Source organism: Sabethes cyaneus, chromosome 3, assembly GCF_943734655.1.
Source record: "Sabethes cyaneus chromosome 3, idSabCyanKW18_F2, whole genome shotgun sequence".
In the NCBI taxonomy this organism is placed as follows: Eukaryota; Metazoa; Arthropoda; class Insecta; order Diptera; family Culicidae; genus Sabethes; species Sabethes cyaneus.
The window spans coordinates 248,311,702-248,336,446 of NC_071355.1; the positions used below are offsets into that span (position 1 = coordinate 248,311,702).

At 40.8% G+C, this 24,745-nt stretch overlaps 2 protein-coding genes and 3 non-coding genes across 5 annotated transcripts in view; 2 read left to right on the plus strand and 3 right to left on the minus strand.

Annotated features, from left to right (window-relative positions):
• The window catches only part of LOC128739249 (ras suppressor protein 1), a 28,421-nt gene extending 15,844 nt beyond the window's left edge, over nucleotides 1-12,577 (minus strand). The window contains exons 1-4 of the mRNA XM_053834722.1: nucleotides 12,247-12,577; nucleotides 11,923-11,973; nucleotides 11,622-11,861; nucleotides 11,468-11,550 (exon numbers count right to left, since the gene is read on the minus strand). Coding sequence (XP_053690697.1) covers nucleotides 11,468-11,550; nucleotides 11,622-11,861; nucleotides 11,923-11,973; nucleotides 12,247-12,394 — 522 coding nt within the window. The 5' untranslated portion in view covers nucleotides 12,395-12,577. The remainder of the gene's footprint in view (nucleotides 1-11,467; nucleotides 11,551-11,621; nucleotides 11,862-11,922; nucleotides 11,974-12,246) is intronic.
• LOC128739248 (fibrinogen C domain-containing protein 1-like) lies at nucleotides 631-1,803 on the plus strand. The gene is made up of 3 exons (XM_053834721.1): nucleotides 631-886; nucleotides 943-1,566; nucleotides 1,627-1,803. The coding sequence occupies exons 1-3, from the start codon at nucleotides 738-740 to the stop codon at nucleotides 1,757-1,759; spliced, it is 906 nt and encodes a 301-aa protein (XP_053690696.1). The 5' UTR covers nucleotides 631-737; the 3' UTR covers nucleotides 1,760-1,803.
• A 312-nt stretch (nucleotides 12,578-12,889) lies between the features above and the next one.
• Trnak-cuu (transfer RNA lysine (anticodon CUU)) lies at nucleotides 12,890-12,962 on the minus strand. The gene has a single exon. It is a non-coding gene; the product is annotated as a tRNA-Lys (tRNA).
• A 3,077-nt stretch (nucleotides 12,963-16,039) lies between these two features.
• On the minus strand, nucleotides 16,040-16,112 carry Trnaa-agc (transfer RNA alanine (anticodon AGC)). The gene has a single exon. It is a non-coding gene; the product is annotated as a tRNA-Ala (tRNA).
• Nucleotides 16,113-19,807: 3,695 nt separating this feature from the next.
• LOC128744848 (U6 spliceosomal RNA) lies at nucleotides 19,808-19,917 on the plus strand. Its single transcript, XR_008412470.1, has one exon. It is a non-coding gene; the product is annotated as a U6 spliceosomal RNA (small nuclear RNA).
• The last annotated feature ends 4,828 nt before the right edge of the window (nucleotides 19,918-24,745 follow it).

A 24,745-nucleotide genomic window follows, 5' to 3' on the forward strand; every position in this document is an offset into this window, starting at 1 on the left:
GTATGGGAATCACTATGAAATCCAAATTTCGAAAACAGTCAGGTATCATTCGACTCGGTATAACAATAATGCCATTTTTGGAAGAAAACAGTCGGGTTGGAGATCTTATATAAAGAATTGATATCAAAAAATGACACCTATTGAAAAGAGAACACCTATGCAATATGTTTTTAGCTAAAACGGCGAAATAAATATTTTATTTCAACTTATTTTCCAGCCTACTAAGTCTTATAATAGTTCTGGGAAAACATTTAAACGTAACCAAAGCTTTAGATTCAAATTAAGTTTTTTTCAGTAAACTTGCATTGCACTTCAAATTCGAATGAATTTTTAAACGATAATGGAAAGTGGTCAACACATATAACGTTCATATAATAAAATAAAATATATTTATTCATATAAGTACTGAGAAATTAAGAAAAAACCAAATTGTTGCAGTAAAAGAGACCAAGTCGCACGGTCAGGTAGATTAATTCAGACTTTTAATCACCCTCAACCCTGTAATCGGAGTTTTCTCCCGCTATATTGCCCGAAGCATGAATATTATCTAACTACAGCATGTCGTAACATTACGGGATTTCCATTATTAAGTGATGTGATTTCACTGAAAAGCCACAGTGAACTGAGTGAACTTATTTTCCACGAAGTTGTTCACATTTTCAAAATGCTTCCGCTAGGAGTATTTAAGAGTTTGAACATTTCATACAATCTCAGTGCTTAACGATCAGTAATCCAACATGTTTGTGAAATTGGCGCTACTTTCTGTTCTAGTTACTCTCGCAGTTACAGTCAAAAATACCATTGCACAAAGCAATGAATTTAATTCGAAGGTATTGTTTCCTGATTCCTTCCTGACCATTCCTGATTTGAGCGCAATCAAGTCAAAGTAAGTAAAAACTAACGTTGAGTTTTGTAGAATAAATTTTTTTACACCATTTTTAGTATGCAAGAGCTCAATTCCAAGATCGAGGGTTTAGAGAAAACTGTACAACGAATTGAAACTCGAGTTACAATTTTACCATCGCCGTCCCTTTACGAGGCAAGAAATTTACCACAAACGTGTGCGGAAATATCGGATCTCGAATCGGGACTGTATCGCATTCAGCCACAGGCTGGATTTTCCGATGCCTTCGAAGTTTATTGCGAGCAGCAATACGAGCGTGGCGGTTGGACGGTCATCCAAAATCGATATGATGGTTCGGTTAATTTTTTTAGAGGTTGGAAGGAATACGAAGATGGCTTCGGGGATCTCCGTGGAGAGTTTTGGCTGGGATTGAGGAAAATACATGAACTGACGTACGTTAAACGGCACGAGCTGCATGTTGTACTGGAGGACTTTAATGGGACAATTGTGACGGCGCAGTACGACCGGTTTATAGTAGAGGGGTCAGAGATGAAGTATAATTTGAACAGTTTGGGAAACTACACTGGAACTGCAGGAGATTCACTTGCCCTGCATTTGGGAAACATGTTTACGACTATTGATAAAGACAATGATTGGTGGAAAAACGGTAATTGTGCACAATATAATAGAGGATGTTGGTGGTATAATAACTGCGGCAATAGGTAAGCCCGATGCATTGTTGCATTATCCTTCTGTATTTCATCCACATTTTACTGTTGCAGTAATCTGAACGGGCTGTATCGGGAAGGAACAGGGCAAAACATTCTCCATGTTATGTTTTGGTATGGCTTTCCTGGATCTACCAACGGATTAAAACGATCGCGAATGATGATTAGACCTTTTAAGAACATTTAAAATACTTGTACGGATTATCGGAATAATTTTTTTAAGCTCTGAATAAAAACACTTAAACAATCTTGAAACTTGGTTTTAGAAATTTCCCGGAGGTTACTTACTTTACTTTTTCGGCGACAATCCGCTTATCGAATCCATGCCGAATTCAGGAGCCGTCTCTACATTTCTCGGTCTCAGGCTGCTCCTCTAACACTCGCTGGTCTAGCATCCTCGTCAACAGCGCTCATCCAGCGAGTGCGGGGTCTACCTCGAAGTCGTCGGCCTCTGTCTGGTTCTGTGCTAAATATTGTTTACGCTGGTCTCTCTTCCGACAACCTTGCTACGTGGCTAACCCATTGTAGTATTCCGTTTTAGTCGCTTCACAATATCCGTATCTTTGTATACCTGGCATATTTCATGGTTCATGCGCCTGCGCCACACTCCTTCGTCTACTATTCCACCAAGAATTGATCGCAGGATCTTATGCTCGAAAACGCCAAGAGCTCTCTTTCACTCTCTTTCAACGTCCACGCTTCGTGGCTTTAGAGTACCACCGGGAGAATTAGCGTCTTATAGAGTGCGAGTTTTGTACGGAGTTGTAGGCTACGGGACCTCAGCTGACTACGTAATCCGTAGAAGGGCCTATTGGCAGCCGCTATCCGCGTTTTTATTTCACAGCTCACGCCGATGTCACATGTCACTAACGTACCAAGCTAAACTAATTCGTCGGCTACTTCAAAAGTATTTGCATCTATCACTACGGCAGTTCCAACACCCGAAGGGCTACCCCTGGAAACCCTTGTTTAAGCAAAGCCACAGCACATTTCGTTTAACTGAATCGTACACCGCGTTGAGGTCTATGAACAAATGGAGAGTCTGCAAGTTGAATTCTCGGAATTTATCGAGGATCTCTTGCAAGGTGAACATTTCGTCCGTCGCGGAGCGTCCCTCTCGAAAACCGCACTGGTATTCGCCAACAAAGGTTTCCTGCAACGGCCTCAGTCTGAGAAACAGGATGCGGAAGAGTAATACCTATGTCTCAATAGTGACTGCGTTCTAGTCGATGGCCCTTTTTGTAAATAGGGAATATGAGATGGATTGCACAATAGTGCCATTCGCTCCCGAGTTTCAAAAGTTCGGCGCGCATGCGTGGAGCTGCTTTGCCGTTTTTCAATTCTCCCGTTGTCTTGTTCACCATCCAACAATGCATCGAAATGTTGTTTTCAACGCCTAGCCACCGCCTATCTTTCGGTAATCAGGTTCCCCTCCGTGTCGTGCACATAACAGGACTAGGCACGATCCGGTTCCTGATTCCGCTGATCGTAGTCAAAGAAGCCTCTCGTATCGTGCCTCTCAAAGCAACTCTCCACCTCCACAAGAACGCGGTCCCAGTGCTGGCCTTTCTTACGACGCTGTAGTCTCTTTTCGACAGCTCTAGCATCTCGGTATCTCTCTCTACTCTGTAGTTGCAGCCAATATGTGACTTCTAGCTCGATTCTTCCCATCAGTCACTCGCTGGCACTCTGCGTCAAACCACTCACTGGAAGTGACTGCAGCAGTAGTAAGTACCCAACACTAGTTAGATAATGCTTTATTATTTTCTATTTCTCATCAGTGGCACACTTAAGTATCAGTAGTTTTTATTTGGGTCGACACGTCCAAAATTTGTCGATCGATTGGTCCAAAAATATCTGACCACTTTTCGAGATAGATTTTTTGAAATGACATCCTATCTAGCCAAAACTTGTAGTTAGCATAATTCTACCCAATTGATCTGTGAAAAAAAATGATTTCCTTCACTAAATACATTAATGAAGTAGCAAGATCAGGACTTTTAGTTGGTAAGTGCGCAGTCTCAAACTTACAGTGACTAATAACTGTAACAGATTTTTAGTGAATCTGGAAGACGGTAATTTCGGATCAGGGACAGTGATACGCGTGTGCTGGTGCAATAAGTTAATTTGAAACTGTTTTATTGTAAGGAATAATTGAGCATCTACTAGAGAATACCGCTTTTGACTGCACTATAAAAGGGTCAAATTTCACAGAACTCGGACCCCAAGAATAACTAGATGCCCTCATCTTCCTTTTACTTAGTCGGCGTCTCCGCCAAACCGCCTTTACCATTTCACTAAGCTTCGGGTCCTGTCTTTGATGTGGAGCCAAAAGTCATTGCTGTTAATTTCTATCGATAGCACTCTCCCACCGGACTTCTACTTAACGTATCCGCATGTTTCATCTGACATCCGCTTCTATACTCCAATCGGAAATCGTATTCTGGCAGCTTTAGATGTACCGAGCAATTCGGCCTTCTATATCCCGTTCAAGATGCTTTTCTCGAAAAAAGGCATGGAAAATGTAATCAACAGCGCAACTGTTGAACGGTGATTCGGTTTCATCCATAATGCCGGTCTCCAACAGGACTATCTCGACTAATGCGGAATGCGGTTCCTTGAGCGTAGTTCATCATTTGTGGGTTATAAAGCACTTGGTCCTTATCGATGAGTTGGCTATTGGCTTTCCCCATATTTAACGTAGAACCATATCGATAGTTTTTAATCATCTTTCCCAGATTTTGGGTATTTTGTAGCGTTCGTCTTCTCGAGCCTCCTCCCACTCCAATCGAACTTCACCTTTCTTCTAGAACGTCATCGTCTCATCACGTTCTATGATATGTTTCGCCGGATCATCTTGTGCCAAATCTTATTCTATGCCATCCACTGCCAACCTTGCGGATACTAAGTGTCATGATTTCACTTTGACATTAGTTCACTTTTGAATCCTACATCCTACTTCCCAATGTGAATGTCACAATAACATCCTAAATCGTGAAGAACCGCCGGAAAACGCTGCAATTGTTCGGCTTGTAATTATTGTAATTTGTAATTGTAATTTTTAGTGAATCTGGGGAACGTTAATTTCCGGTCAGGGACAGTGAAACGTGTGTGCTTCTACAGTAAGTTAATTCAAGACTGTTTCACTGTAAGAAATTATTAGTCATCCAATGCTCATGGTCCAATGCTCAAATAGCTCAATGGTCAAATTTCACATAAGTTGCATACGGTTGTTGATAAGAAATTTGCCACCAATTTGACTAGCGAAGAAAGCATGCACCTAGGGTTATCAATTAGACTGGTTCAATGCAATGTTTCGCTTTTTTACTAAACGAATATATAGTATAAAGGTATAGTAATCACTAGGACATCCGAATTTCATTCATTCGATTCTGTTTTACAATAATATCATGTTTGGATAGGCCCTTTTGAAAAAGCAGTTGTATTCGGGATCTTATCTGAAGAATTGATATCATAAAATGACACCTTTTGCAAAGATAATACCTATGCAATGTTTTAGCTAAATCGGAGATAAAAATATTTTTTTGTTAACCTAAACATCTCGTGATGTCGTTTAGAAATCATTTTTGGAGCTCGTTAGTGGCGATCATTAAAAAACTTTGGAAAATATTGAACAAATGAGTCTTGACTTTCCCCTTGTAATTTTTTCGATAAATGTTATTTGTTTTTCCATGTGTGGACTCATTACTGCGACCAGTATACCTAGTTGATCTATTGTAATATCGCCCGGGTGTTTGCTGTATGACCTGCACTGCATTTCTTTTTGCTATAATCGCTATTGAGTGAGCGATATGCTTATTAAATTTTATGCGTGCTTGTATGTATTGAGGTTTACCCTTCCTTCAAAGCTTGATCTACTTTACCCACTTATTCCTCACTGCCAGTACTATCCCATATTATAGCCGTCCCTGGTGAGGACTTATTCGTACCGCTGACCAGTACACTTAAACTATAGGAGGGACATTTGCACTGTCAAGAGGCTTCAGAGGGTAAATATAGAATTCAGCATGAAGGAAGGGTAAATGGAGGGGCCTGAGAATAAACCCATGCTAAAGTCACTTGACACCGAATGGCTTGATTCTACTAAGATTCGAACCCACGACCACTCGCTGCGATAAATGTTATATAAAGGTTAAAGTGTGAACATCGCAGCGATAGGCTGGTTGTAACCATAGCGTGTTCGATAAAATCCTAGCTGCATTAATGATCGCTGTCGCAAGGTCCATCCTGATGCCCGGAAATCAAGCACGGATCAAGCGGATCCGTAAAGTCCTTGGCAATTTTGGAGATGAAGCCAAGCTGTCGGTTTGCCTTGGAAATGATCGACTTAGTGCGCATGAAAGGTAAGTTTAGGATCCAGTAGAATACCAAGGTCCGTTACAGGGTCCACTCGATTCAGAATAGTACCGTCAATATGGTAATCAAATATAATCGGATCTGTAGAACGATGAAAGGTTATGACGTTGCATTTTGCGATACTGATAACAAGTTTGTTCAGCTGACACCCATTGACGAACACGTTCAGCAACATTTGCAGATGGAGGCAATCCTCGATACAGCGCACCACTACGTAAATTTTCAAATCATCGACGTAAATGAGTTTGCATCTATAACCAAGCGAGCATGCAACGTCGTTGAAGAAAACGACGAACAAAAGTAGTCCTAAATTGCTCCCTTGTGGAACTCCAGATTTATTAACAAACGGTGACGAGATGCTTAGACCGTGTTTGACATGAAGCGTTCTTTCAATCAGATAGGATGAAAGCCACGACACCAATCTGCTCGAGGCTTCCATTCGCAACAATTTACGCAGTAACACTTTGTGGTCAATTTTGTCGAAAGCCGCTTTCAGATCCGTATAGATGACATCTACTTGCGCTCTGCCTTCCATAGCCGTCGAACAAATGGTAACGAAGTCTAACAAGTTTGTAGTTACGGATCTGCCGGGAATAAAACCATGTTGGTCAGAGGAGATATAAGACATCGTTGCTTGTAAAATTCGGTCGCTGACGATAATCTCGAACAGTTTCGAGGCGACGAAAAGGCTAGTAATCCCACGGTGATTTCTGACGTCACGACGATCACCACTTTTATACACGGGAAACATGTATGACTTGACAGCTTCCAGCGCGCAGGAAATTCTCCCGCAACGAATGATCGGTTAAAAATGGCGGCTAACGGCTCAGCAAAAGAACTAGCACAGCGACAGAAAACAACAGCCGGGATTCCATCCGGTCCAGGAACGTACGAGCTTTTTAACTTTTTTGAGGTAGCAACAATCATGACGGGCGAAATTTCAAACGTATCCAGGTCTACAGAATCTAGTGAGACATTAGGCTTCACTCGTAGATTATCTGCCATCGTAAACCATGTTAGATGGGATTGACTGATTTTTCCTCTTCGTATTCACAGAACTCCAAAAGGATTTTGGATTCCGACGCAAACCAAACTGCACCCTTAGAACGTACGACTTATAAAGTGCAGCATTTAACTTTCTGTAGTTGTCACTCGCACTCTTGAAATTGTTCTTTAACACCACTGATCTATTAGTCCTCAAACGACGCATAAATCGATTGCGGTCCCTTTTCGCTTTACGAAGAAGAGGAGTACTCCATGGAGGTGAAATTGGTTTTCTTTTCACTGGAACGTTTGAGTTTAGCCATTGACGGATAACATCGCCGAACAGGGAGGCCATACCATGAACATCCACGCAATTGTGGATACAGTGCCAATCTACAGCTGATAGGTAAGCAGAAAGTCTATCGAAGTCGATTTTCCGGAAATTAAGTTCTATCCTGCGTTCATCAGTCGTTGGTAGCGACCCCAAAAGTACGCAACACACATTAATACGAATATCCAGTGAAGGATGATGAAGATCTACTGGTAGTAGGGGATCCTCTGAAGTGGTAGCCACAGTACGGCTGGCCTCAGACACAAAAACTAAATCTAGAGAGCGGCCGTTGTTATTCAGTTGTAGATTTATTTGATTCATGGTCAAGAAGTCCATGCCATCGACCAATGCTATATTCGCTGGAGTTAAATATGACAAGTTAGGAACAGTACCGCTCTCATCTTTGCGCCATGCAAGGCGGGGTTGATTGTAATCGCCGGACACAAGGACCGTGTCACCTTGAGAGGCCTTGTTGCAGAGTTCACGGACGGTGCCGATGTGCTCTTCAATTAAATCAACTGATCGGCTTATGTCGGGAGGAATGTAAATATTGCACATCCGGAAACGATGACCCCGCATCGTAGCAGAGACACACACTTGCTCCGGCATCTTGCCGTTATATGTGTTAATGCGGGAACAACCATGCCGCTCGGCAACAGCAATTTACACACCGCCAAAACTATGCTTGTCGCTGTTAACACTGGATCGGTCGCAACGGAAAACAATGAATAAGGTACAGAAAATCTGCAGTGAATTGATGCTGTCATTTAACCCAGTCTCCGTTAGCATAATTACGTCGTAGCTACAATCGAAAGATGCCAGAAAGATGTTGTCATAAGTTATTCTGAGTTCCACTAAGATTCGTACCTGGTCGTTCCGTGACTACAAACCTTTTGGATTTCGTGTCGAACTGTATTTTGGAAACCGAACGTAAAGCACAAGTTGACGTAATATATAAAGTTTTGAAGGCAGCATTTGACCGAATTGATCACCTTACACTGCTAACCAAAATTTTGCGTTTGGGTGCTACTCAACGGTTTGTCACGTGGCTGAAATCATTCCTGTGTGATAGAGTTTTACAAGTCAAGCTTGGATCGAATTTATCATCTGCATTCACAAACGAATCTGGTGTACCGCAGGGTAGCATTCTTGGCCCACTTCTTTATATTATATTTTTCAATGACGCAGCTCATGCCACAGACAATGGATGTCGACTTGCTTACGCCGATGACTTCAAAATCTACTTGACGATCCGTAGCTTAGAAGATTGTTATCATCTGCAGCTTTTATAAGATAAATTTACGACGTGGTGTAAACTGAATTCCTTGCTTATAAGCACTGCTAAATGTGAAGTAATTACTTTTCACCGAACTCAAACGCCGATTCTCTTCGAGTATTCTATTAATGGGCAAGCGCTAAAGAGAGTGGATCACGTTAATGACCTTGGAGTTATTCTTGACAGAAAGCTGACATTCGACAGGCAGCGCACGGCGATCGTGTCTAAAGCGGATTCAAGGATCCTCATTGCCTGAAAACCTTGTACTACTCTCTTGTACGTCCGATACTGAAAAATGTGTGTGTGTGTGTGTGTGTGTGTGTGTGTGTGGTTTGGACCCCGCACCAGCTCGATTGGAACTTACAGATTGAGCGTGTGCAGAGAAGATTCGTTCGTTTAGCTTTGAGGGATTTACCTTGGCGAGATCCTGCCAACCTGCCCTCTTATCCGGATCGTTACCGCTTAGTTGGATTAGACACACTTGAACAACGCCGCTAATTACAACAGGCCTTACTCGTGACGAAAGTGCTTAACGGTGAAATAGACTCCCAAAACCTGCTATCTATGATGAACTTCCGTGCATCACAACGTGTGCTGCGACCATCCTCGATGCTTGTAAGCCGGTTTCACCGGACGAATTTCGGTTATTTTGAACCAACAACGTTTTGTGTGAGAATTTTTGATAGCGTTGAACATCTGTTCGAATTTGGCGAACCCATTTATGTTTAAAAATAGATTAGCTAGAAGTAATTCATTTTAATCGCTTCATTAAGACTTTTATGTCAGATGATGTACAATAAATAAACAAATAAACAAATTATATATTTATTCATATGAGTATTAGAAAATTTATTAAATTAATATCAATTGTTGCAGCAAAGAAGCCTCGTCACACGGTAAAGTAGATTAATTCAGACTTTTAGTCTTCATCAACGCTATCATCGGAGTTTTCTTCCCTCTATTTTTAGAATACAAGAGATCAACTCCAAGATCGAGGATTTAGAGAAAACTGTATACCGAATGTTAGCGTCACGTTTCCTCCCGGCGGCAAATTTGCCACAAACGTGCGCGGAAATATCCGATTATCGACCAGGGCTGTACTACATTCGGCCACTCGACGGATTTTCGATTTCCAATGCCTTCAAAGTTTATTGCGAACAGCAATACAAAGGCGGCGGTTGGACGGTCATCCAAAACCGATATGATGGTTCTGTGGATTTTTTTACAGGTTGGAAGGAACACAAATTCGGCTTCGGAGATCTTGGCGGAGAGTTCTGGTTGGAGCTGGAAAAAATTCACAAACTGACGAAGGGTAAACCCCACGTGCTGCATATTGTACTGAAGGACTGCAATAGGACAATTGTGACGGCGCAGTACGACCGATTTGTAGTAGGAGACTCAGAGACTATGTATACTTTGAGCAGTTTGGGAAACTACACTGGGACTGCAGGAGATTCACTTGGCCAGAATTTGGGAACAAAGTTTTCGACTTTTGATATTGACAATGATAAGCGGAATGATTATAATTGTGCATACAATTATAGAGGAAGTTGGTGGTGGTGCATTGTTATATTCATCTTTTGTATTCATATGAACCTTATTGATGCAGTAATTTAAACACGCTGTATGAAGAAGAGCCAGACAAATCTAACATGTATTGGTATAGCTTTCGTGAATGGAACGGACTAAAACGGTCACGTATGTATGATGATCAAAGCTTTAGAATAGAGTTTTAGGACCTTGTTTAAACTACTTATATAAATAATCATAATAAGTCTTCATGCCCTAAATAAAATCAATTCATTTATAACAAAATGACCTATCGTTGTACATATCAAACATGAATGAACTGATAACAAGTTTGAAATGATTAAAGTTAGGTGTAAACAACCAACAGAATTCAGAAACCCTGCAGAATTCTTTCTAGCGCACACTTTGTTGTCCCTATTATCCACTTTATTGTCCACAAGTTTATGATTGGGAATTGCCCATTTTCGATATTTCTACTAGGTACTAAGTACTTATCCAAATCCGCCAGTAACGGACCTTTGCTGATGAACCGCCATCCCAAAAAAGGCTCTCTAAAAGAGTGAACAAGATGGGGAAATCGGATCGGAACCCCAGCTGTCTGTCACAAGTCACAAGGATAAAGGAGGAGTGTTAAGATTTGTTGCCCGGCGTGCAGCTGCGGACAATTCCATGGCAAATTTGTGGTGTCTCTTCCGCCGCAAGTGTTCAGCAGACATTCTGAGCGAAATGCGGAAGAGGACTCCAATCCTCGGTGTAACGCGACCCGTGCCTAAGGAATGAATGCTTGGACGCTACTGGCGGAGTGATGGACACAGGGATGGAAGAGGACTTTAACTTATGTGACAACTACGACGTTTTGGCTTCACTTTCATGAATACAACTATGGGGTGAAACCACAAACCCGTTTGTACAGAAACGGTTCGCGTATGATGAAGAGTTTTTAACGACGTTTAAATAATTAATATTCATAAACAGAATTTTTTCCTGAAAAAAAAACTTATCTGCAAAGTAAAATCACCAACCCAAAATCGTAAAAAAATGGTTGTTTTTAAACATAATCCTACTCACTTCTTTATCGACTCGTAAGCATATTGGTCTAATTCATTCCAACATTCATTTTGCTACCAAATTGAGGATGGAATATAAAATTGAATGAAAATCTTTTAATTGAAAAAAATTACTATCGAGTGTTATACAAAAATTTTTCAAACGTGAAAATACTATTTAAGATTATTTAAGTATAAAATGAATCGACAAAAAGCACCAGGTTAGGTTTAGGTTTAAACTAAAATTTTGAACAAATTAATGGTACTAAAACAAAATATGTATACAACAAATAAGTGTTCAATCTAATGAAAAGATTCGGCTGTACATTTTACCAAACATTGGGTACTTACTATTTGAAGGTTCTTCAGATTTTTAATTTCGGGCGGTAAAAACTCGAAATCGTTATCACCCAGATACAAAGCGCGTAGCGAATCTAAAAGAAGAAGAAAAAACAATCTCCTATCAATAAAGATCATCTTTCTGTACCACATCGGAAGCATATACCCATCATGAAGAAGTTACCGGGCAGTATCTTTTCGTTCAGATTGTTGTACGACAAATCGAGTACCTCCAGCACCGGAAAGGCACCGAAACCGCGGGGCAGCGTGTTCAAGCGATTGATGGAGCAATTCAGGATGCGCAGTTTCGGCATCGAAGACAGTGACAGGGGCAGCTCTTCCAGCTGATTGTTGGACAGATTCAGAATTTCCAGATTGATCAAATTTGCAACACCCGGTGGAACAGCTGAAATTATGAATGAATTTAACTGTGTCTATCTTTAGCATGTTTATGTTTAACAGCTCACTTTTCAACTTATTATGGCTCAAAGTAATTCTAGTCACAAACGTCATGTTCACTGAAATAGTTAGAAAAACATTAAAAATGCCGCATTTTTCGCAATTTTAAGCATGATTTCAACACAAAACTCATTACAATATTGTGATTCATTCACAACTCTACATGCGTCTCTGTCTGGCATGAACACACGCGGCCCATCCGTCACTCGTGCCGAGCATCGCTTCTCGGATTTTTTTCACGGGATGTAAACACAAAAAGTAGTTTCTTCCAAATTAGGAAATACCAGTTCCGTCCGATCGCACACATATTCCCGCTCCATTCGAATACTTACGTAGTCCGGGCAGTTCCTCGAACGTTGCAATGCCCTTATCGACGAGATCGACCTCCCGATTCTGAGTTTCACGGGCATCGTCCAGCACCTTTTTCGTCTTCGACATTTTCGTGGCTGTCACTGGTAAACAACTGACGGGTTGATTCATCGTGTTGCCTTTTTTTCTTTGCTTTTTTTTCTCCTAACGGTTCCTCCTGTTGCTGCTCGTATGTAGTGCAGTTAAGTACTTACTAGGGGCGTGCCGTATGTTCTTGCTATGCTACGTGCGTTTATGATCTGTTCTTGAATGTATGAATGAATGAAGCAAGGCTAAATGCGAACGAACAAACGACTGTCTCCGATCGCTTCGCAATGAACAGTGATGAAACACGATCAGCGCAGCGAGATCGATCGATCTCGTATGCTCGAGACACCACAACTTGGCGAATCTGGTGGGTGTTGGATAAAAAAAAGTCGAAGGAGGAACACTCACGTATCTAACTCTATACAATACACCGCTGCCCGAAGGTGATTATAGTGTAGTATGACATCACATTACTCGGAGTAAAATTTTTGCTCTTTTTAGTATCAAAAAGAATGAGTAAAAGGTTTTACATGGATTCAGTTACTTCCTATTTATTTCTACGCGACAAAAAAAATCTTGCGCCCAACGTGGGGCTCGAACCCACGACCCTGAGATTAAGAGTCTCATGCTCTACCGACTGAGCTAGCCGGGCAGATAACTAGCCGTTCCCTAAAACATATCAAAAGATACAAAATGTGATCTAAAATATATTTGAAACATTCTACTTGATAATGTAACGGATTTTTTCAGACATGCGATAAATTTTTCTCAATATGATCTACTCAAATTTCCGTCAGTCTCAAATATTACGAAAGATTACGATTGATTTTTGAACTTTCTATTATTAAAGAGTAGAAATACTTCTACTACCTATTTGTTCGTGGCTAGGAGCGAGTAACATGGAATAAAGAACAAAACAGATTAGGAGGGCCACGGAAATTGATTCAAAAATCGGGCATACCACTGCGGAGAATGTGCTATTTTGAAAACTTCAAAATTTATCCAAAATTAAAAAAAAAGTTGAAACCATTAAATTAAAATAAAAATTTAAAAATTTCTAGACTTTTGTATTTGTTTTCATTAAAAAAGAAGGCATTTTTATTCAAAATTATTCCTTCCATTACCGTGCCAGCATCATACGCAAATCATATTCTGGACAGCTACAGGTTTTTCTTAAAATGTACTGCAATTTTTGCTGCCTATTTACTTAGAAACAATTCTAAACTGCAAAACTATGCCCTTAAACTAACTTATACGATATTTAAGGCCAACATAAGATGGTAGAATGATAATTAAAAACTTCATTCATAGTTAACTTGTTTTAGTTTTTTTACTTCAGAAGAGGTACAGCATAATATTATTATCTTCGGCAGAGAAGTTAGACGTCAATTCCAACCAGGGCTTCGACCGATCCTTTTTGTTCTACCGCAGTCACACCAACGCGCATTCAAGTTCACACCGCCCGTTTAGAGGTGGAATACGAATGCTATGCATAACACAACTGGCATTTTGCTCAGTCAAACACCGACTGCACGCTGCAGAACGAACGGCTTCTAAAACTTTTTGACATTTTCGTTTCGATCAAGTTGCCTTTACCGTTTGGAGCAGCGAATGACTGCAAAACAGTCAAATGACTGGCAATCACCACGCTAACGAAAAGCAACCGCACAATCGTATGATTCAATACTACAAAAAAAAAACAACCACTACATGTGCATGGAAGAAGTCGGTCGGACTCCGTCCAATACAAACGAATATTTTGCTTGCGTCGGACCGACGTCTGGGTGACAAACTTTTACTGTGAGCAGCCGATTTGGAGACAAAAAGAGAAACGAAAAAATACGTCACCGTATGCTTCCAGTCAGTTTGCAGTTTATATTCTCAAAGCGCAAAGCAAAACGGGAGATCGACTGTTTGCTTTTGCTGAGATGCCGCATGAATTGTACGACGGCAGCAGCGCAAGCGGCAGTTTGACTGGATTAAAAAAACGGTCAAATGATCGTTCAAAAATCGGAGTTTGAATGCGGAAAGTTCGCATTCACGGCAGTCACATTCAACTTGCGATCCCTTTTTAAGCCCTGATTCCAACAACGGCTTTCCAAAACAAAAGCTTAAGGTATTTGGCTGTTTTTTAGTTTTTGACGTAGGACTACGTCTTACGGCAAGTTTTGAGATAGGGTGTCATTCCAAAAAATCGAAAAATGCGAGCGTCACGAAAAATGAAAGGTTTTGAGCGCTAATAGCTCAGCGGTTTTCCGATCGATTTTCAATATTCTTACACCAATCGATCGGAAAATCTTGTAAGAATTGACCCAAATGAAGAAAAGAATGGATTCTTGATGTTGAACTATTGAAAAATTGAAAATAATAAACCTATGTTTTACCAGAATTCTCGCTTCGTGATTGGTTGGAAGATTCTTTACGATGATCTAAACCTATACCAATTTGATATCTATGCTCGGGAAGTAAGCCAAAACAAGTGACTAAGTTTCCTCATTTCAACAAGTTTTCTCAACACCGCGGTTCAACCTAGACCATTTTAATGTCCTTGCTTGGGAAGTACGCCAGAGAGAGTGACAAAGCCCCCTCGTGTCAACAGATTTCTTAAGAACGCGATTAAACCTAGTCCAATTTGATGTCTGTGTTAGGGAAGTGTGCCAGAAAAAATGACACAAGTTCGTCGTCCCAACAGATCGCAAATTCTTTACTGCGAGACGATTAAACCTCGGCGAATTTGATATCTGTCTTGGAAAAATGTGCTAGAGCTGTAGTGTTCGGTTATAATACGACTCTGTATGAATACGCATGCTTGCCGTTTCATTAGAAGTGTAGTGAAAAGATGTGCTGTTGATAAAATAGGATTGAATTGGTAAAATCCTTTCAACGTGGGAAAACATGGATAATAAAAACAATCTTTAATTTCAGTAAGGTAGCAGGAAAGCAATAGTTTGTGTTCTTGATTTTGTTAAATTGTTTTCAAATGCACAATCTTTTGAGAATCGAACGTATGCATTATTACTACTTTGATAAATGTTACATACAACGCATGTAGCATGTATATATGTTGCATATAGCATGTATACATAAAGAATCGAATAATTACCAGCATGAATACATGCCACTATCACTACAAAGAGACTTACATAGTCCTGCGTCACCTATATATGCGGTCGTGTCTTGTACACAACCCCTCTGATTTTTTAGTTTTTCACAAAATTTTCCGCAGTGGTGGAAAATTCCCAAGAAAAGTCGAAAAAAACTATGTTGTAAATCACAGACAGTTTATACACTTTTTGTTTTTTATTCGTCGAATTTAAGCATTTTAATGGTAAAAGTTTTACATTTCCGTTAATTTTTGCTTTCTAGTTTTGGCTGAAAAACTGCCGATTAACCGGCACAGGACGGGTCGGTCGTTAGTTTTCCGACCCCCACGATACTTGGTATGAATGTTTGAAATAAGCGAAGTCCGAAAAATCGGAACATTTTCTTTAGAGTTTTCTGAAAACACAGAAGACAAAGAATATCCAGAAACTATCTTCCGGAACCCAAACTTGTACAATAATTTTGAAAAATGCCCTATTTTGCTGCTTAATATTAAATAAAACTATTTGCATAGTATTGGCAGTCAACGGTAGAGCACAGCATTTTGAGCATAAACATTATTCGCAATATAATACCGCTACTTGAAGAAGCAAAACATATTTTTTGTTAAACATCAAAAAAAAACTTTGGAGATGCGGGGCATCGATCCCCGTACCTCTCACATGCTAAGCGAGCGCTCTACCATCTGAGCTACATCCCCACACGACAAGTAGTGGTCTTAGAGCAGTACAGTTTGAGCGGTATTCAACACAGATAATTTTTGTCCATCCGACAAAAAAGAGAACACAAACGTAATGCGCACAGGGGGCTGATATGACGTCACATTTTCGTTGCTCACATGAAAAAGGCGGCAAACGCAAAGCGATTTCACAAAACGAATTTATCTAACCATTTTCACAGTTTCATGTATTTCGCATTAATTGTCTGCCTGAAATTGGCTATGTGATGCTAAAACCTTGACTAAAATCGAACTAAAACTAACAAAATTTAACAATTTATACATCCGACTCGGTTGTCAGCTTGAGCCCATCTATGAAGCTGTCAGCTTGGGCCCGCTCTATGTTGGCTACGTTTTTTTTGTATAGGTTGGTATTGGAAGTGTCATTCCCGTGAATGCGCATGAATACCTCATGTCAAATCCCACAAACAGTTATAACTGTTATACCCTACACTAACCGCCGGGCTCATGGCCTACACGCCAGCAGGTAGTACAGCAATTTAACGTAAAATTGATACCTGTTTGATCTATGGGTGTAAAAATAAAATGATTTTTTTTCATCACGATTGTGTTCAATAATATTTATCGATCCATGTTGTACAGAAAACATACGATGCGATCAAGCTAATGATTATTTTTTCATGAAAGTACACTCAAATGAACCTCAAATTCTGATTTTCATGCAAAAATAAATATCTAAAGAGGTAGGTAAAAAATAGTCCTATTTCTCTTTGTCGTTTTTCATGACTAACACTTTACCATAGGCAGACCAGCCGCCCCAGATTTTGCGGGACTGTCCCAGATTTGGATAGCTTGTCCCGGAAAGCGGACTCCCGGAAAGTGTCCCGCATTGCTTAATATCTTTATTGTGCTATATAAACGCTTTGGGTGAGTTCTGGGAGCTTTTCAAGAACCAGCCCACGGCTAAAAAAAAAGCTTTTCAAGAAATTCTCTGCAAATTATGAAACAAGTGCATTCAACTGAAAAATGTATGTAATTTTGTATTAATTTGTCTCTAAACTAATTTGTTATATGCTACAGAACCAATTTAGCAAATAATCCATTCAATATGTCCGCCGTCGTCAGCATAGAACCTACAGAGACAATAGATTACAGAGACGACAAGGCACGCATAAACCGCTAAATACTGAATCAAATCCTGAAAAATTCAGGATTGCGGAATGTGGCCGCAGATTATTTTACAGACTGCAGACTGTAGCAGATATGACATGGATTGGTAAAAAGTCGGTATAATAAAGTGCAATATGGATAACCACAAATTAGAGTGTACAATTAGACTACTCGAAATCTGAAATTAGGTCGACAGCACGGTTCGATTGTATGCGCCCTGAGTCATACTGAGACAAAGCGAAAGCGACATCGCAAAGGCGATCGATTGATCGTTGAGAAAATGAGAGATATTTGAATCGGAGCGAAACGAAAGGAAATTCAGTCTGTTGGATATATTAGCCGACGTAAGTCGCACTTGCAATTTGCTCCCGAAAGAAAAGAACGAAAAGCGCGACAATGGCACAGTTGGTAGGATTCCACCTCGGTAAGTTAAAACCAATGATGAAACCTAGGATTTAAAAATAATAAGCAGCAATAATAGGCAAATCTAAAAAAAAATGTAATGCATTTTACGTGACAGGAGATATGTCAACCTATAGAGTGTGCGAAGTACGGTAATTCATACGACCGTACGTATAAGGAATGAGCTGGAACTGTGAAGTGGGCAAAATAAAATATGGCGGCAAAAAAAAAAATTCATTGGACTTAGTTAAAAAAAAATGGAGACAAACAAAATGAATGAGCAGGCAAAATAAAATTAGGGCAGTCAGTGAAAAAAAAAACGATTAAGCAAAAAATATATGTCATTCAGAGAAAAAAAAACGTGTAAGCAAAAACGGCTTCAGATAGGAAAATGTATGTGCAAAGATGGCATTCAGTAAAAAAAAAAATGAAAGCAAATAAGCAAAAAAAGAGATGGCATTCGGCTGATAAAAAAAGTTTGTGCAAAAATAGTAAAAAAAATAATTCTTTGATACATATGGAAAAAAGAAAAAAAAAGAGAAAAGAACTGGTAGAAAACAAGCCGTTTAGACGGAAAAAAGTTTGTGTAGAGATGGTACCAAAATTCGTTGGTGTCAGCAAAAAAAAAAAATATGAACAAAAATAAACGACATTTATCGAGACAAAAAAAAAGATATGGTATAGAGTGAAAGAAATGATGTGCAGGCAATGCCTGAGAGTAATGCAAAAAAACATAAAAACTAAGTTAGGTAATGGGCAAAAGAGGACGTTTAGTGATTTATAAATTTATATTTTTACAGCAATAATCGTGAAATTTGGACAAATAACTATTGAAGTGTTTGTTGATATGTGTTCATGTTGATTGGATGAAAGAAAAAAAAACAAAATGCGATGCAATCACGGTACTGCTAGGCAGCCATGTTTATGCAATCACCATCTAACCATTTGCGTAAATGAGAGAGCATGACACTGTTATACGTTCTGTTCATTTCACTCTGCAAAGCCAGTATGCTGGCAGACGGGTATTATTTTCAAATCTTAGCCAGATTTGTGCAAATAATACCCACGCCGGTAGTAGATGTTGGCTACTGTCAAACACATAAAGTAAGGATTGGGTTGCCAGTCCCTTGGATGCAATTCATTAAGTGAAATTTCATTCAGTGATTTAACTCATAAAAATAATGGCATGGAGTATGGCATTTGTGCTCTACTTCAGTAAATCTGAACTACGGTGATAGATTTATAGCAAGATTTTCGAGCATTGGATTTGCTCAAAATGCCGCACCGATTTGGACAACAAGGTTGAGTTTCGAAAGTGTCTTATTTACTTTAGCAGCCGGAAGTGGTAGAATCTATTGGTGAGTTAAATTTTGGATGATTAATGCAGAGCATGAGGATGAGGCTGCGCGGTTTACCCTTTGGAGTTGTCATGAGACAGTAGAGTAGTTGTGCTCACGAGTTTTGATGTGAATTTTGTGTCGAATATTGCATGTACATGGCACACGGTTCGTAGCGGTCGTGTTTGGGAGAGTGGTGAGGTTGAGCATGACATTTTGTGTGCACTTTGAAAATGAGCATATCGCCCATTGCTATGGCGGTTTCTTGACAATAGGTTAGTGCATGCGGCGGGGCAGTATCGCTCGTATTCGGAACGTTTTTCAATAGCGCATTTTACGTGACAGTAGATTTGGAGCTTGCTGATGTTGATGCTGCGCTTTCCCAGTGTTGTGTTGGTACTTGACATAACACAAGGTACCACACGGGAGGGTAACATCGATATCAGCAATGTTGTCAGTTCCTAAAATGGTCTAATTGTAATGATGCACATAAAGCGAAGAATACAGAATTCAAGATTGGGTAAAGCAGGTTCCCTTATACACATAAAAGGATAATACTACCAGTTACCCAGGGAACAAACCCATTAAGATTGCTGATATTTACCTTACGCACCGACGCGCGATTTGTAGCTACTTTTGGTAGATTATGCACGTTTCGCCCAATTATACCCCGGTAAAAAAAATCAGACGGTACGGTGAAAAACGATGTTTTTATTGCCTTTTGCACTGGACTTAGCAAGCTCAATAAATATATAAAGATTTTTGGCGTAGGCTGTTGATGTATGATGCTTTCCAACATGACAATTTGTCCTAGCTTCGGCTGGACATATACTAAAATTGGAACGATACAGAGGAGAAGATTAGCATGGCCCCTGCGCAAGGATGATACGCAAAATCGCGAAGCGTGATTATTCAAACAATATTGTAGATGTCAGAGTAATAGCATGTATATAAACTAATACCACCATCTTCCATGGAAGGCGAAGGTACTAAGGGTACTAGGCCTGTTAGACATATCTGACAGTGTGTCCAGTCTCGATACAGGTAGTCGTCGCATGAAGTCATGATAAGAACGTATTGAATCTGTGTTGCTAGTTACATTGGGCTGTCGTTAGAGGCCGTGTTGCTGATTTCTTAAAATTGTTTGTTTTAAAAATGAAGTTTGAACTAACAGAAAGAGAGAAACTCAATATATTAGTAAAAATGTGGTGATTCACTTATGCATAGATATTCAATACGAGGTCATATTGATTTATTTACTACTTTAGTTGCTCTTATATTTGTATCTTACGCAAAGGGGTAATCAAGTTGCCATGTTTATCATCATAAAAACGGGTGTAATATATGTGTGTAATAAACTGGCAAATTTCACATACATTTGAAGTAAAGTAAAATATAGCTAGGTTGGCGAGTGCCCACCCAATTGTCATATTTGTGGTCCCAATAGTGCCTTTCGATTAGTCGATTGATGATAACTCAATTTATTTTGTCACAAGTTGCAACCCGTGTCCGCAGAGTAGAGAAGGGGGATAATGTAGCAGATATGACATGGATTGGTAAAAAGTCGGTATAATAAAGTGCAATATGGATAACCACAAATTAGAGTGTACAATTAGACTACTCGAAATCTGAAATTAGGTCGACAGCACGGTTCGATTGTATGCGCCCTGAGTCATACTGAGACAAAGCGAAAGCGACATCGCAAAGGCGATCGATTGATCGTTGAGAAAATGAGAGATATTTGAATCGGAGCGAAACGAAAGGAAATTCAGTCTGTTGGATATATTAGCCGACGTAAGTCGCACTTGCAATTTGCTCCCGAAAGAAAAGAACGAAAAGCGCGACACAGACCAACCAAGGCAAGTTGCCTCATTTGACCAGTTGGCTCAACTGGCAAGAGAAGCTTGCCGTATGTCGCTTCTAATACTGGAACCAATAGTTGGCCCAGAGGGCTCATGCGGATAAACAATAAAAACGATCGTTGCCTAGTTCCAAGCACGGCAAAAAGCAAGATTGAGCGTCACGAATCAGAACGACTAAGACAGGAACTAAGACAGGGACGATACGTCAAGCTGGAGAGGGCTGGAAGTCTTGTAAACGAAACAACGGAGCCAAAGTCAGCTATCTAATTGAGGCGGGAGAAAGGGCCACTGCCAATAGTCATAACCACTCATTGTAGGAATCTTTTATCCCTTTGGTGATGTTAGCACCAATGCGAGGCTCAAGGTCAGAGCTTGCCAATTACTGATCGACCGTTGAATTGAACAATTAAACAACTCTTCCGCGTCTTAAATATCGCAGTACGTCGCAGCGACCGTGTCATCTCCGAGGTGCCGTCGTTAGTTGAAATTAAAGCCGCTCTCAAATATTTAATGTCTTGTAGAGCATCAGGAATAGTCTGCGTTTCAGCCGAAATGCTGAAAGCCTATATACCCAGTACCCACTATTGCCACCGCAAATGTTGCATCAGCTCTTCATTAACATCTGGGAAACTGCGACATTTCCGGTGGACTGGATGCAAGGTATCTTGGTAAAAGTCATCAAGAAAGGGAACCTATTTGAATACGGGAACTAGGGCGGCATCATGTGCCAGGGCCGGCGCTAGCAAACTTGTCGCTCCACAGTACAAACGAAAAACAGCCGGCGTTGCTGTGACATTTTACTACCTACACATTCGCAAACGCACAGTCTCGTAGCGTCCTTCTGCATAACCACTCACGAGGCAAACAACTCGTGAGCAACCAGCTACCCGTGAGGGCTAGCGGCACACTGGGATACAGATTTTGCGTTACTTTTTGTTTTTTTCTTCGTCCTACGCCCTCGATTCGACACGCGGGTGGGAGTGCGAGTTCTCGCGAGTGATCAATGATTTGCGAGTGCGACGACCGTGGCTGTTAGCTAATTACACACTTGCAAAAGTCGTTGTAGTGCATGAATAAACAAGAGCGGGAGTTCGAAAGGAATGCCTATACCGGCGTGTTGATTAGAACAAGTAAACAAGTGTGTGAAAAAATTAACCCACACAAGTGCGGGTTTTGCAACACTGGTCACAGCACAGTCAACTACCATTTCTTTTGAATAATTGTCGGTTTCTTGAAACCCATTACTAGAATGATAAACCTTCAAAAAAGTTCGGCTCATATTTCCTGTTACTTCAGAAACTTCGTCCGCATACCTTGCTACTTCATCGCAGATGAATCTGCTGATTGCAGATTCTGAAGTGATTCGAAAATGTCTCCCGAAAAATTTCTAAATAATTTAATATCATCAATGTCACTTTCCCACCACGTTTATCGCGTTTACCTGAGTGTTTTGATTGTTGTATTTTGTTGCGAATAGATTTTCATCAGGAGGAGGTGGAGCGCAAACGGAAAGCGAAGAATGGCGTAGGCGTATGAACCATGCACTGCAGGCACTATTTGGGATAATTCTCAAAGTACAATCATCGAAAGTTGGGAGAGTACGATGGGTCGGTCACGTCGCAAGAATACCAGATGACCGTGCAGTGAATCTGTTCTTCTAGACCTTCATCGGCCTTAAGCGCCCCATACACGTACGCATATGTTGGGTTGGAAACGAATAAAATGTTAGCGGGTTATTCAGGTCGCGCGACAAGCCCAACATCTTCTTTTGCCTGCTTGGTTCGTGGCGCTCATACACAGGCGAGAGTGTTGATCGAACATGATTGCACCAACATTTTCGGCCAACACGTTCGTACGTGTATGAGGGCCCTTAGGAATAGAGAGACCCAACTTACTAGATGGCTCGACCAGGTTGAAACCGATTTGCTTGTGTCGAGATGCTCAACGCATTGGTGGCAAATAGCCCAAGGACCCAATACAACGGAGAGTAACTCTAGATACACCACTTGTCATCCCGGCTTTATGCTGCTAAAGGAGAAGGAAGAAAGTTTTATGTTAACCACTTATTTATTTAATGCTACAGTTGCGCCCCCTTGAAGTGGCGCTCCAAGCAGTTGCTTGTTTTTCTTAAGGAAAGCGCCGGCCCTGATCATGTAGCTCGCCTGATCCGTGTCGACCGATCATTTGTGGATCAGATTACGAGATGCGCTCAGTATAATATTGGAGCAAATCATCGAAATCCAGGGCTGTCTTATTCTGGTATTTAATTGCGAAAAAACATTCGAAGTACGAGCAAAGCAAAATCACGAAAACATCTGGGCTCTGGGGCAGGCTAAGGCGTAGAGGAGTTCCTGATAAGCTAGTCTATACCATCAACGCTCAACATGAGAAGGTTTCATATGAAGTTGCTGCAGGAGTGAGACAGAGATACATACCTTCACCGCTAGTGATCCTCGTCGTTATGGACGAAATTTTATTTGGGACCATTGGGCCTTTGACAGTGGAGTAATTAAATGACCTCGCTCTAGCCGACGACATTCTCTTGCTCACCCAATGGCAATATAAGCAGAGAAAGCTTGATGGTCTCTGTGACAACTCCGCAAGACAGCAGGTCTCCTAGTTAACACCGGAAAGACCAAGTCTGTGTGAGTGAGCCTTAACAATCTCTCGAATTTCACAGTAACGGACGCTGGGGAGGTGGAAGATTTTCAATAGTTTGGTAGTCACACAATCGCAGACGTTGGTATCAAGACCTGTAGACACATAAATCAGAATGACCAGCGCTGACTTTTTGGATCTTTGAAATGTTTGGCGCTCAAATTAGACCACTTCACCGATCCTAACACGAATTTTCAATTTGGTAAGATCCGTTCTATTGCCTGCGATACGTGCGTAACAAACGGAGACAACTACAGGTCTTCGTTAATCGTTGCTGGATACATTATTCGGGCTTGGTGGCCTTAGACTTGCATTTCCAATTCGGAACTCGATCGTCGATATCACCAGCGCCAAATAGAAACAGACATTTGGAAGCGTAGGTGGAGGTGGAGCTAACATATTTTGAGGAGAGAAGCGAACGAAATTTGCATGAAGACACTCAACTGGAATCCACAAGGGGAGAAGGTGAGGCAGACCTAGAGGACAATGGCGGCCTGCACCGTCAACTATTGATACGAACCTTACCTGACGACAGATGAAAGCCATGGCAGATGACCGTCGACAGTTGGGAAACGAGACTTTTTTGTTCTGCCAAACCAGCGGACATTCACACATAAGTAATTAAAGCATCATTAAGATTCTAATTTTTCCCGGTGAAAAAATTCCTGGTCGTTTCCTGGTTGAGTTACCACCCTCAATTTTCTGAACCGCGCTGTTCAGCTGGCTGTAGAAGCTCTTTATCTCTTGTAGGTCAGCAGCATCTATTGGCGCATAGTACTGGCTTGCTGTAACTGGTTTCGAACCCGTGTTCTAAATCTGGTAACGATTATTCTTGCTGCACATGCCCCGGGCCCAGTAGGAATCCAACTCCTCTTTCTCGAGTAGCATTTTCACCTCGTATGCTAGAGTTGAGCAAGACTTGCCCGGATGATGTCTTGTGTTTGCCAGTACCCGGTCAGCAGCCTTTGCTCAGCCCCAGGATTTCAAGCTTCAGGCCATTTCTTTGTTGTTTTCGGCTACAGTAAGTTGTTTATTATTAGTGACTCCAATGAAGATTACATCCGTAACGATAAAAGAACATCTTCGTCTCACTCCAGCATTGAATCTGATAGGTTCCTATTCCTATATAAGACGCCGTTGTGCGGCAGTTTGCACCATGAGATAAAATCCTTCGCACCTTAGATGTTTTCGTATTTTAACCAGTCGAACGCTTTTTCAAAATCAG